Below are 14,409 nucleotides of genomic sequence, written 5' to 3' on the forward strand. Positions count from 1 at the left end.
CATTGTCTTTCTACATTGTTTCGAAATAGGAGTAAATAAAAGTATAAAGCAAGGATTATATAAAATGCAGGTACAGAAATGTGGACCAAATTCTTCTCATCGGGTGACAGCTCCCAGACTTGTTCACATGGGTGCCAAATGGGTAACATTTTGTAAAAAAGTTACACATGCTGTAGACATATTTTAGTGATAAACTTTAAATATTTTTTTTTCTATGTTCTTAACCAATATATTGGGAAATTGGTTATGCTGCATTCTAAAATGTAACATCTTTAGAATGCAATGGTGGAAATGAGCCCAGAAGAAGCCATTTGTAATACATTGGCAGTATGGAAATTTAGTAGTGGTGCTTTGGGAATGTAAGTAAATGGAATTTGGTAATTTTACAATCAAACCAATTGAAGCGGCGGTATGATATGCTACCGTATACCATATAACACCACCATCCCCTGCACTAATATTTATAATGCAAATTTCAGGTGTTAGCGGCTGAAAAGTGGATTTAAGGTGGCTATGTGTGAACAATCTCCGGCTCTAACTTTTTAATGCCTTCTTGCATACCTATAACATCAGCATTTCATCGAATTGGAAATGTTGCAGGACAGTTGTTAGATATGGTGCATAAAAACCCAAAATGTAACTCCTCCACAGCAAAGACACTGAAATATGTGTGTAAGTGTTATTACAAGGTTTGATCATATTTAGTACAGCTGCTGTTGCTAATCTATCCTTTTATGTTTTCCATCTAGTAAAACGTTTGATTTCCTAGTGTGCTGTTATAAAAATGTTATCTATCTAACCCACCATACAAACATTACTTAAAATGTGTATGCTGTATTATTGGCGTGCATGCTTTATTTTTTAAAATGATGTATATGTGAGCTGAAGTTTTATTCGTGCTGTGATACCTTAAGTTACATGTGCAGGTTTTACTTTTGGGCACGGAATGTTTTACTAGTATGGTACATGCACAGGCTGTATTTTCCTGGTTTGACAAATTTTTTATTTCTGTTTGTGTGCGCTCATTGGCTGTATTACTGGTTTGTTGCATGCTATGTAATGTGTGTGCACAGGCCATGTTTCTGTGGTGTATATTATATACAGGTATTTGACACAAAAAATAGAAGCACCTTTTTTAAATGAGGAACGCTAAGAATACCGAAAACAATGAACCACACAGGTGTAACTCAAGCCTTAATTAAGTAAATAATATCCCAGCTTGGTCACTGTCATGTATAAAAATGCTGGACTGATTGCCTATAATTATGGCGAGCATGGCTGCAAGCGGAGACCTCTGTGACTTTGAAATAGGGATGAATGTTTAGGCGCGTTGACAAGAGCTTCGGTGACCAAGGCTGTTCAAGTTGCTAATGTTTCACGAGCAATGGTGTCTAAGGCTATGTCGGCCTGGATCTCCGAGGGGAAAAAACATAATCCGAAGATGGCAACAAATGGCATTTAGACAACTGGGTACACACAACAGAAAATTACTGCAGATGCGATTTTTGTAACAATTTTACCAACGACTGAAAATCCTGGTGAGCATGCAGATTTGTGCACACACCTATAAGATTTACCTTCAGATCTGTGCTCTTCATTTCTCATAACCATCTGCTGAAAAGATCATTCCTCTGTACACAGCAGAGAAATGCCTACACTGCTGGTCGTGAGTATGTACGCACTTCCACATTTGCCTGACATTGTTCCATCATTGATCATGATTTTTAGGAAGCTTATAAAACCAAATCAAAAGATACAATGTGCTTTGGTATGATAAAACATGATTGTCGGAGTGTACACACAACTGCAACATCTGAACAAAAGGTTGTTTGTCGTGTGATCTGCACGATAATTGAATGAAGTTATTGTAAGGTGTACCCAGCTTTAGAGAGAGCTGTGCTTTAGATAAGCTCTGTGCCCAACCTCTCGCATAAGCCTCTTCTCACAAATAGAAAACTGGTAAAAAATTTGAGAAGGCATTGGTAAGTTATCATGTGGTGCCTAGGAGTATCTCAACACCAAGGGCACGATTGTTTAGAATATCTAGTGGATGCAACTGGACTGGGTTTCAACATAAGTAGTTCTATCTCTCCCTTCTTTGGTGATCTCCATCATCTTGGTTCCAGCAATTGCCACCTGAACTACCTTGACTATAGAGAACAACTGTCCTGGATCTGTATCAAAAGCAAAATACCTGGCGTCCATCTACTCAGAGTTGACAGACAACTACAAGAGCCCCATGCAACATTTCTACAGAATCAGAAAAGGAGGAGGTTCAGTTAATATGAATGGTGAAGGACTGTTATGATTGCTGACAATAGACTGCCTTAAGATTTCCACAATGATCAGCTGATTTTTGTCTCCACCTTCCACTGTCTCTCCTCATTCCAACTATACCACACCTGTAGTGATACAGACTTGCCAGTGAATGGTTTAACATTGGTGGCTGATAATTCTTCTTGAAAACTTCAAAGAATAGAGATTTCCCAGGTTCATTGCAGTGCCTACATCAGCTGATCATCACAACGGGCACTGAACTTTTGTGACTTCAGTGGTGCAAAGAACACAGGCAATAGATTTCAGAGCAGTGGAGGAAAATCATGAGATTAGATAATCATTCTCTGCCATGTTCTTAACAAACAGACAAGTGTATGTGGTTAGCACTTCTGCCTTACAGCACTGGGGTCATGAGTTCAATTCCCGACCAAGGCTTTATCTGTGTGCAGTGTGTATGTTCTCTCTGTGCTTGCGTGGGTTTCCTCCCACACTCCAAAAACATACTGGTAGGTTAATTGGCTGCTACACATTGATCCTAGTCTGTCTGTCTGTGTCTGTGTCTGTCTGTCTGTGTCTGTCTGTTAGGGAATTTAGTCTGTTAGCTCCAATGGGACATTGTCTGTTGTGAGTGAGTTCTCTGCACAGCGCTGCGGAATTAGTGGCGCTATATGTGATATAATGGTGATGATGAGGATATGTGACGTCAATCTAAAGAACTCTTTAGCCATAAATGCTTGTTTCCAATAATGAATGTTTCTGGTGGGTGCTTAATGTTGTGGGGCACGTTTTCCTGTACGGTTTGGGTGCAGTGCTTTCCGTAGACGGCAAAGTAAATGCTAATTGTTACTTAATGATACTTCACCCAATGTTGCAGCACTTCTTACCTGATGGGAGTTGTCCTTTCCAGGATGACAATGCATTATCTGACACTGATGTTATCCATAAGTCATGGCATTCTCAGTCACCAATTTGGAACCCAGTGGAACTTTTAACGGATATTCTGCAGCAACTCAAGAGACAATTTTCCACTACGATCAGCCACAGGTGTCATTTGAGTGACTTTCTTATAATAAAAATGGTGCTGCATGCTTTCTGCACAATCCCAGACATTGGTAGACTCCATTCCTTGATACATATAGGCCATGCATGGTGGTCTAATACCCTGCTTAGTGAATTTGTCTTTAGGTTTGTGCTTTCGGGGTTTTTTTTTTTTTTGTCCCCCTACCTGTTTGTATATAAGTGTGTGTATATTTATTCCACTTGTCTCGGACTCAAATTTAACAACGGTGGCTAAGTGGTTAGCACTTCTGCCTCACAGCGCTGGGGTCATGAGTTCAATTCCTGACCATGGCCTTATCTGTGTGGAGTTTGTATGTTCTCCCTGTGTTTGCGTGGGTTTCCTCCCACACACCAAAAACGTACTGGAAAGTTAATTGGCTGCCATCAAAATTGACCCTAGTCTCTCTCTCCGTCTCCCCCCCTCCGTCTCCCCCCCCCTCCGTCTCCCCCCCCCCCCCCCTGTGAATTTAGGCTGTAAGCTCCAATGGAGCAGGGACTGATGTGAGTGAGTTCTCTGTACAGCGCTGTGGAATCAGTGGCGCTATATAAATAAATGGTGATGATGATGAAGATTTCCATTGTTATTTTCACCATCACCTATTAGTGGTCACCAGCCTGTACAATGCACAATACACAAAATAGCTGCAGATCTCCATAAGCAAATGCTGAGATTGTTGTATTCATTACTAATTTAGTTATTACAGCTATATCAGTGTATTAAGGTATCTTGGTCTGAGTCTATTGTGTAAAAAGTGACTCAAGATTTGTTGCACAGCACATATGTATAACTTTGAGTTGAGTGTATCTTATATTTTCACTTGTACTTGGGGGTGTGAGTCAGGGACGTTAATGTATTCAGTACAATAATCTTTCGAGAGACACGTCTACCATGGCCCTTAGATATACCCATCGTTTTACTCATGCGTTCCTTTAAGATACGCCTTTCTTGGAGATGTATCTTTGTGCGTCCCATAGGTGAGGTGCAGGTTGTCAAATGGATGGCGATGAATGAATGTTTGTACCCTAATAAATTTAATGGTAGTTTTATGTTCGATGTAGTGAATTCAATATGCCATTAAGTGGAAAGTGCTGCAGCGTGTGTTGCCCCTATATAAATGGCCCTGTATAAATATTTAATAAATATTATTGCGGCCCTAAATGTATGTCATTGATGATTTAAGTATACCACTCAACCCTGCATCTTACAGGCTCAAGGGAATAATTTCTGTTGCAGTAATCTTATTTATATAATTTATATGAAAGATGATCTTGCAAGTGAAGTGCTATCATCATCATCATCCTCAACATTTATTTATATGGCGCCAGCAGATTCCGTAGCGCTTTACAATTGGTATTTACAAGTGCTATGCAAGAAAAACATCACCAAAAGCAAAACGACTAACAAATGTATGTAAAAGTCAAGTCCTATTTGCTCTATATAAAGTTCTGATGACGGATGTAGTAGAAATCTACTTGGGGCATTGATCAGGCTCGTTGGCAAGGCTTGCACACACAGTCAAATATCTTAATGTCTGCATATGGCATCTTTTACATGTATGCAGTATTTGTATTACAAGTTGTTCCATATCCGTTTAATTTGAGTTTTTAGGTAAATTATCCTTTATTGTATGTCATGACTAGTTCTGATTAAAATAAAAATATGTATAATATTTTTACTGTTTTTATTTGCAGACGAGCAGGAAGCTCTTAAGTCCATTATGAAGGACCTGGTTGCCCTACAAATGGGCAGGCGACTACGAACAGGAGGGATCGAAGGGGTGAAAACAAAAGCTAGCTGTCCGCCCAATAAACAGGTCAGGTTTTTCTTTTGGAACTTCAGTACTGTTGACTGTCAGATAAGTTACTATATGGGCTAATGCACCTCCTGTATTTTCTTAGGATATTAGAAGCCACTAACACAGGCCATAGGAAAGTTTATTTCATAGTTTGTTTTTAGCTTGTTTGACTTGTTCTTTTTAGAATATTTAGCAGTTTCTTGCATGTTGTTTTATTACACAGTTATTATCTTTTCCTAATGTAAAGTCTGCACCCTTTTGACTTTCTCTTTTATGGCCTTTTAAGCATTAAATATAAGGTATCAAAAACCTTCTAGTCAAACATAAGTTGAAATAAATTGGGGTTCCCCAAAACTATTTTATAAAATGCAAACATTAAGAATGTGTATGTGATTGTTTCTATTCTTTATTTAAGAATGATGTGAGGATAAAGTTTGAACACAATGGGGAGAGGCGGTGAGTAGAATTATTTATAACCTTTATTATCCTTTGATTTATAACTTGCCAATGTATTGCAAAACCATATCCCATTCAGAAGCAGATGTATTTTTCTCTTGTTACTACTTCTCTAACAATCCTGCCAAATATATGGACAGAAATGTGCTCCTGTGTACACATTTTGTTTTCAATCATACAATACTAGACACAGTCTACTTTGCTCAGTCCCTTTACTAAACTTAAAAGGCAAGCTGCCTTTAGAAGAGATCTACTTGTGAATGATGATGGGGGGGGGGGAGGGGGTAGTTTGTGTTTTACCCCTTAGCACTATGGTTTTGAACCAATCAAAATATGGCAAGTGCAGGAAGAGATATATATATATATATATATATATAGTTTCTCTGTCTGTGAGTATGTTAGACTGTAAGCTCCAATGGGGCAGGGACTGATGTGAATGAGTTCTCTGTACAGCGCTGTGGAATCAGTGGTGCTATATAATTAAATGATGATATAGATGACGAAGCTTTATATTTTAATATATATATATATTATAAAGCTTGAAAACCCTTTGCTTTCCCCTGTTATGCATGTCAAGTTATGTTGAGAAATTGGAACGTTTACACAAATTTAAGCACTTGTGATTGGCTCTTGTATTAATGAGCTTGTAGATTTGGTTTAATGGCCCTAAATCTCTAGTCTGCAGTAGATTTCCATGTGTCATTCTGAGCTTGTATTCGTTTCCTCTTCAGGAAAATGATTTCCTCATTCACCATTTCCACAGAGCACCTGTAACATATGATCTGCCAAAATATGACTAGGTATCTAGCAGCGTGCCATCCCTGCGTTAAGTGAGAGCTGCTCGGTGTGTGGTCTAATGGCTTGTCCTTAGATTTTGCTTCCTCGTGCTCACGCATTTATTTGTAGTGTTGTGTTGAGCTTAAAAGGAAAACAGTGTTTGTATGTGTATAGTACAGGAACGTATCCAGCACAGGATGCAGTGTAATAAATGGCCTGATTGTGAACCGGCTTTGGCTCACTTCTATCACTAGCCTGAGTTTCCTTTTCTGCTTATGGAGTTTTCATTTACAGACAGGAGCCGGGAAGTGGCCTCGCGGCTGCTCAGTGGCTGCCAGATCTAACCACAAGCATGTAAGATGGCTGGAGGCTCAGCAGAAGTAATTTATACGGTGTGATAACTCCTTGTACTGGCCATGAGGATGAAGTAGAGCACTTCCTATTAGAGGTGGAAGGTTCAGCTGACTGTTTGCAGACATTGGCTGTCTCTGTGCCCTGGATGGTGCTGGATATTCCAGGAATGTCTCTTGTGGTTTCCTCTAGAAACATATCTGTTAAAGGCTTCATGAAACTTCCAAATCTTTATGTGATAGGCCAGTGAAAGACTTTTAGATGTGAGTTGTTTGGATTTTGCCAACAGTGTTCTGGCAGAAATACACAATGTCAGATGAGGGCTCCAGACGTCTGTACAGGGCTCTTAAGAGTTCAGATATTTTGTAGTTCTGTTTTATTCTGTACAGTATTGTCCACATAACTCGGACGTTTAACTCCTCTTAATCGGTATTGGAGAGATAATACGCCAACAGTGGTGCAGCTGTCATAAAATACATTAAGAATATATAATTTAGCAAGACTGGTACAAACAATCAAAGTGCACACATCTATATACAGTTATTTTGTGGGCATAACCAGCACTCTGACCACCTAACATTTTGCCAAAGGAGAAAAGGGAAACGTGTTTGGTTTTTTAAATTTATTTATTTATATTTTTTACCTATGGTTTTCTCAATCTTGCAATGGTGTATATGTATTGAATTTAGACTCTTTGTTGATACCCAGTCTGGTTCTATTATTGATTGTTCCCTATTGTAAAGCATTACGGAGTATGCTGGTGCTATATAAATAGATTTGCGAGTGTATTTATAATTTGCCTAAAAAGTTGCTGCCGGTACCTGAAATTGAAATAATTTCTGTTGACTTATTTCTTGACTTACTGTTCATTTTCTATAATATGGATTTGTAAAAATATTTCCATCTATGGTGATGCTTTCAACTGATAGTGTTATCTCCTGTTTTGTGGAGTTTTTGTTTTTCCAAGATAGCAGTAAATGTACATACTAAACTCAAATGTATTCATGTCCCCGATCCAACCTAACGTCTCCTAGCTGTAGAAATATAAATACTTTTCCTAAGGGATAAATATTTTAAATCCTGAAAGTGGCTCCAGAATAGCATCTGCCTGGGTCAGTGGTATCTCTGCATAGCTAACTAAGCCCCTGCTTGTCCCCAAATGCACATGAACCAAAATATTTTTTATTTAATGCACATTCTATTATTGTACTGGTTGTACAATGTTTTCTCAGTGAATTACTATAACAGAACCCAGCTGAATGACCTCTTTGATGGGTATATACATTTTTGGGTTTCCAGATAAATTGATAATGCATCTAAATTTCACAGGATCCTGCAGTTTCCTCGGCCGGTGAAATATGATGAGGTGGAGCAAAAAGTGAAACTAGTATTTGGACAGCAGATGGATCTCCATTATATGAACAATGAGGTGAAGTTTATTGTGATGACCCAACACTTAGACGGCAGTCATTTTAATAGGTCATAGAGCACATTGTTTGATTTTAAGATATATAAAAGATATCTTGGCTTGAAGTATTGAACAAACTAAACCTTTACTTGGAAGCATTCACAGCTATTGAATAAGTGAAAAACTGTGTCAATTGTTCCCTAGCTACCTATGGTACTGCCTACCACCGGGTACAATGTGATGTATGATGATGATAAATATAAAATACATTATAGGTGATTCAGATACACACTGATTAAATCATTTCCAAGAAGTAGCACAAAATGTGTGCGCTAACTGGGCTCAGAACAACAGTTTTTGGTACCTTTCACTGTTTTCCTACTGACAACTATTCTTAAGAATTGAGAACTAGTTGTTATATAGGAGATAATAGAGGATAACTTCTCTTAGTCCATATGAGAAATAACATAGGTTTTGGTAATCACTAAAAATATCAACTACACCAGACGTTTTCATATTAAAATAATATAATTAATAACGAATTATAAATCCCAGAAAAATCATTCTGGCTATAGAATCAGTTTGATCAACCATAGTGCCAATAATTTGGCTTATTCAAGAGCATAGATTATCACTATAGGGGAAATTCTCCTCCCCCCCCCCCCCCCCTCCCCTTTTAAATCTATTACACTGGATTTCTTACTTTATCCACATATTTTAATTAGTATTTTGCACAAATCCATTTCTGCCATACAATTAGGAATACTTTTAATAGTTCTAACAAAAGTAATTTTTAATATATTGTTGGATTATGAGTCGGGTATCAACAAAATTAGTGTCTCTACAACAGAACTTCCTTTTCTTTTTATTATATAATCCATTGTTCTGTGAGTGCACCCCTACAATATTTAATGAGGGATAAATACCAGTAGTGGACAAGTATTAAAATTGGACTCGTCTAATGCGGGCATCGCCGCTACTACAATACAAACTCCTTTAGTTTAAACAAAAAAAACCAAACATAACTATTTCTTCAGATATAACTTCCGAAAGACCTTGATTTAAAAGTACCGTACATGTATTTTATATCTCTATCATTGGGAGTACTAGACACCTATTTCAGGATAATTTTCTGCAATACCTTTAATATAGGATAGTATCTGCAGATTATGAAAATAAAAAGTAAGTTGTCCCAAAATTGAAGCCGCATGAAGTCCTAATAATTGGTCTGATCGTAAAGGAAGGGACTTAAGAAAGATTAAGGATGGGAACACTGTTACTGGCTGTTCCTCGCAGACCACAGGGACCCAAATATTCACATATCTGGAAGTGAGGATGTTGTGCTGATTCGGATCTTTTTTTTGCAGCTTTCAATTCCCCTCAGGAGTCAGGATGACCTTGACAAAGCCGTGGATCTCTTAGATCGCAGCTCTAGTATGAAAAGTCTTCGGATTCTTCTTCTTTCTCACGATAAGAACCAGGTAGGATCTTCTTTATTATTTATAAGTACAGGCGCACTCTTTAAGCACTAAGACCTTATTTATTGATAATTAAAGACAGATAAATGTTAAACTCTGCTGTAATGTAAACGATATAAAAGAACAGCTAGAATAAACACGAGATTCTTGGTGCACATTTTGATCAAACTGTGGGTGCCCATCTATCGCGTCCAGGTGACCTCTGTCAGATGTCACATTAACTATTTATAATATGGGACTTACCTCATTTCATGCCTCTAAACTACAAGGAGTACTCTGATTAAAAACACCTATGGGTAGATGGGGGTGGGCTGTTGGTCTGGAAAGAAGGCAATGACAACCTTTGAAATGTAGAAAATTTCAAGGTGGGGTGGCCCGCACACCCTAGTTTTCAAATATATTAAAGGTGCTACCCTGCTGTGACTTAAAGTACAAGAGACAATCAAATATGCAGGTGCGCACTTTAAGCACTAAGATGTGTATATAATACACTCTGACTCTTCAGTCCTTATAGATAGTCGCCCCATAAATAGAACGTGGATGAATATTGCCATTCGGTTATGGTCCAGGCTATCACAGTTCCACATTTTACACATCTTTTCCTAGACATCCTCGCCCCACTCGGGGGTCCAGAAACAAGTGCGGATTAAGGCCTCACAGTCCCTGGGAGACGTTACTACAGCTTATCATTCTGCAGAGACCCGCAGCCGACACCTGTCTGTCAGTGAGTAACCACCAGACCTTTATAGGATTCTTAGGCATTTATGACTGTACAGTATATTCCCTTCATTAAACAGCACTATTACCTTCTGACATCAATTGTATATCTTGTGCATTGACAGATTCAATGTTTTCACGGTCACATCCACATAGTTTATCCACATGCAGCCCTTCTGCTGGAAATGTGACCCTAGCACAGTTCAATAAATGTACAAATAGAGAAAACATCTTGATTTTCAAGAAATAAATTGAATATCCACCTTTGCCTTGAATATTGTGAGACATGTAAAATTAACAGATTGTTATATTAATTCACTTTGCTATATATGATATAACAGGATTTTTGTTACTTCGTAGAATCCGTTCCTCTCAGTCCATTGAGACACTGTGTCACATTCGGTTATAGTAGGTGGTTCTGGAGTCAGTGGTACTTTAACTAAGTGTTGGTAGGATAGCTCCTCTCCTACTATGTCCCTCCTATAGGAACTATTCCTCAGTTGTTTTTTAACAACAAAGCCCAAAAGAGAGAGAGGGCCTAACAAGGTCAAGAAGAACAACCAAAATGGACAACGAGCAAACAATCAGATCAAAGGGTGGGAGCTCAATTTGCCCCAATGGATTAAGAAAATGATTTTACGGTGAGTAACAAAAATTGGGGGACACTGCGACACTTTGGGTGGCATTCCAAAGCTGTCTCTGAGGGAGGGATTGCTCTGAAATGGCCGAGTGTAAATCTTGCGGCTAAAGCTAGCATCCTGAGATCCGAGTAGCGGCCAACCACACTTGTGTGCAGCATACAGCACAAACAGACCACCTTAGGGACAAAAGTCCGGTCCGGATGAAAGACCAGAGAGGGGGGAGTACAGCACAAAGCCCTCAACTCGAATGCCAAACACGCTGATGACAGCGTGTAAAAATGCCACCTCCCACGTGACATAACAGATCTGCAGACTCCATTGATTCAAAGGGCTCTCTAGAAAGGGCCCAGAGCAACAGATTAAGCTCCCAGCATTCAATCGGGTGCACAGAACCGGGGGTAGAGCATGAAGAACCCCCTGCAGGAAGGTATGGTCTTCCGACATACTTGACAGTTAGAGCTAGGAAAAGATGGAAAGCGCTGAAATCTGCACCTTTAAGGAAAATAAGTGGAGATCTTTGTCCAGACCTGCCTGAAGGAAGGAGAAGAAGCTAGAGAGGTTAAAGCAAGAGGTGTGAAAACTCTGAACCTCGCACCAGAGAACATATGCTTTCCACACCACGATAATAATTTGTAGCAGCAGGTGGTTTCCTGGCCTTGATCATAGTCTGAATCACCCTTGGAGAGAAACCCTGATCCTGAAGAATCAGGGCCTCTGTAGCCACCCTGTGAAAGCCATACGACGTAGCAAGTGGCATCAAAGATGGCGCTGCACAAGATCGGGATGAAGAGGCAGCTGATGGGTGGACCTACAGGATGTCTGAGTACAATGTCTGGTGAGGCTAGTCTTGGGCTGGTACTATCTCCCTTGAGCACCTGTGGGAGCATGGGAATTGGCAGAAATGAGTACACCAGACGAAACCGCCACAGAATCATCATGGCATCGATGTACCCAATGGCGAGATCCTGCGATTTTGCACAGAACAGAGGAATCTTGAGGTGCAGACGGGAGTCCATGAGATCGATCTGGGGCTGACCCCACAACGCTGAACCAGAAGGTCGAACATGTCCTTGTGATCTGCATGAAATCCCGCCCACAGCTGATTTTCTTGCAGACCCTTAGGGCAGCTGTTAAGCCGATTGCCCAGGCTGTATACATGCCAGATCTGAAAGGCTACCCGCTGCTATATAAGCTGCGTGCAGCAAGAAATCGTATTTTTTGTCTGTGGCTTCCTTGAGAGAAACACCACCCTGTTCAGGCAGTGGATCTGGTCAGCCTGGCAATAGGTGGATTCACAGTAGAAAGTCTCTCCCATTTTGCCGCCTCCTATAAGGGTAAAGGGATTTAAACTTTCCTGGCATATGAAAGTAACGGATCAGGTTTTTTCCATGTCTCTGATATCAATTCCAACAACTGAGGAGATGGAGGGAAACAGGCCACCTGTTTCTTTTGCTGTTTAAAAAGGAAGAACCCAGCCTCTGCGATCTCTGCAGCCCTAATGTTTGATGAACCCCTAAAACTAGGTTGTCCACATTCTGAGCAGTGGATAAATCCTCAACGCTATAGGAGTCATCCTCACCCATCAACAACTCTCTCCTCTTCTGAAGAGAGGTCAGAGTTTGAATCTTGTGTCTGAGCAGCCTCTGCGACATGTTTGCTCTTCATCCAATGAGAAGCGCTAAGGAGGCGTTTCAAGGAGGAAGAGGCCCTAGCTAAACCCTGAGTGGACTCTGCAAGGGAGTACGCCAAAGCAATCTTAGCCTGGGACTCCCCACAAGAGGGCGGTACCAGTTGGGAGGGTGGAAGGTGAGACATTATCCGCATGAATTCGGCTATGGTCGTCGGAGAACGAAGCCAAGTCGGTTCTTCCACAACAGCCTGTTCAGATGCAGACAGGCGATGCTCATAGAACTCCGCCTCACGCTGCACACAGGACCTCTGGCAGTATACAGGCAATACTTTTGAAGAGCAAAAAAGTATTTTATGTTCTAATGTACAATATCTAAATTTTTACCAAATGAATAAATGTCTGCAAATGAGTGAAGATCTCTGACACAGAACAGCACAAACATTCAGATATGTGCAACACTCAATGTAGGTTTTCAACCCTTGACAATCAGATACTGCATGATGGTTCTGCAATTCTTACATGCAATTCTGCATTCATTTTGCATACAGTGTGCTCCTGGAACAGATATCTTGCAAGTTCCATCCCACTATCTCTGAGGGTGGTTGTCTCCCTGGAGTTGTGGGTAGAACACTCCTGTGTGTGTTATTTTTTGGGGTGATCCTTTTTGGTCCTCATATGGCAAGTGATCACAAGACACACTAGTCTTGAAGCTTGAAGGTTGGTTTTTGTCCAAGGTATGTATTTTCCTCTGGAGTTAGCATTTTTGGTTATATTCCTGGAGCGAAGGGTCTTTTTTTTTGGCTTCGGGCTACAGATGGACTGAGGTGATTACTTGAGGGTGTGCCAGCAACTGTGTGGCGGACTACCTTATCCGTCAAAACCTAGACACCAACCAGTGATCTATTTCATGATGAGGTTTTTCAGAATCTTGTAGACGTCTGAGATAAACCTGTAGGCATCGCCTTTAAATCACAAGCTCTCCCTCTATAGAGCCAGGTACTAGCCCTGAGAGCGTAAACATGTTGGAGCTTCCTTGGCCATTCCAGTCTATTTTGCATTTTTCCACTTTATTCTGCTGAATCTTTGAACTCTGCAGTAGGTTAGGCTTGAAGGGGTATGAACACTGTTACCTATGATTATCCCAGACGATCTTGGTATTCCAAGAACATCTTTAGATGTTGTCAGCAGATCTACATATCTAGGTGTTAGGAGCTCCACTGCTCAGACTACCTTTTCTGTGGCCAAAAAAAAAGTGTGTGTGGCTTCCTTTATTGCTGGATATGGATGTCAGACCATCTGAGTGTGCAGCAGTGGAGTCACCGGTTCCCTTTAAACAATCAACAGGACATTTTACGTAAGTGCTGCATACCATGAAGAACAGCTGCTGTAGAACTATAGGTACCGATACATGAGGAAAATTAATATACTGACCCAAAGAACAACTTATGTGCCGTCAGAAATAAAGCTCTCGGCTTCATTCCTGTTGTGCGTTTCATCAGTATGTTCATTGAATTTTAGATGGCAGCCTTTCTATGATGGTAGTTGTATGGTGAACATGTAGGATTGGGCATGAAGAATATATAATTTAATTTTTTTTTCTCATCTCACAGGTTCGCAGAACACTGGCCGCAGTTCTCCACCTCCTGGTTATGTCCCTGAGAGACAGCAGAGGATCGCTAGGCAGGGTTCCTATACTAGCATCAACAGTGAAGGCGAGTTCATCCCAGAGACCAGTGATCAGTGTGTAAGTCTGGGGTTTGCTATGAGGCGCACTTGCCTGTAAATTGTCACCTGCTGTTGCTATTCTGATCTAATCAGC

At 40.3% G+C, this 14,409-nt stretch overlaps 1 protein-coding gene across 1 annotated transcript in view; it reads left to right on the forward strand.

Annotated features, from left to right (window-relative positions):
* Nucleotides 1–14,409, forward strand: part of MAP3K3 (mitogen-activated protein kinase kinase kinase 3) — a 35,663-nt gene that overhangs the window by 727 nt on the left and 20,527 nt on the right. The window contains exons 2-7 of the mRNA XM_075176836.1: nucleotides 5,029–5,150; nucleotides 5,548–5,588; nucleotides 8,046–8,145; nucleotides 9,492–9,605; nucleotides 10,209–10,326; nucleotides 14,201–14,334. Of these exons, the coding sequence (XP_075032937.1) occupies nucleotides 5,029–5,150; nucleotides 5,548–5,588; nucleotides 8,046–8,145; nucleotides 9,492–9,605; nucleotides 10,209–10,326; nucleotides 14,201–14,334 (629 nt within the window). The remainder of the gene's footprint in view (nucleotides 1–5,028; nucleotides 5,151–5,547; nucleotides 5,589–8,045; nucleotides 8,146–9,491; nucleotides 9,606–10,208; nucleotides 10,327–14,200; nucleotides 14,335–14,409) is intronic.

The sequence above is a fragment of the Mixophyes fleayi genome, chromosome 6 (genome assembly GCF_038048845.1).
Source record: "Mixophyes fleayi isolate aMixFle1 chromosome 6, aMixFle1.hap1, whole genome shotgun sequence".
NCBI lineage: Eukaryota > Metazoa > Chordata > Amphibia > Anura > Limnodynastidae > Mixophyes > Mixophyes fleayi.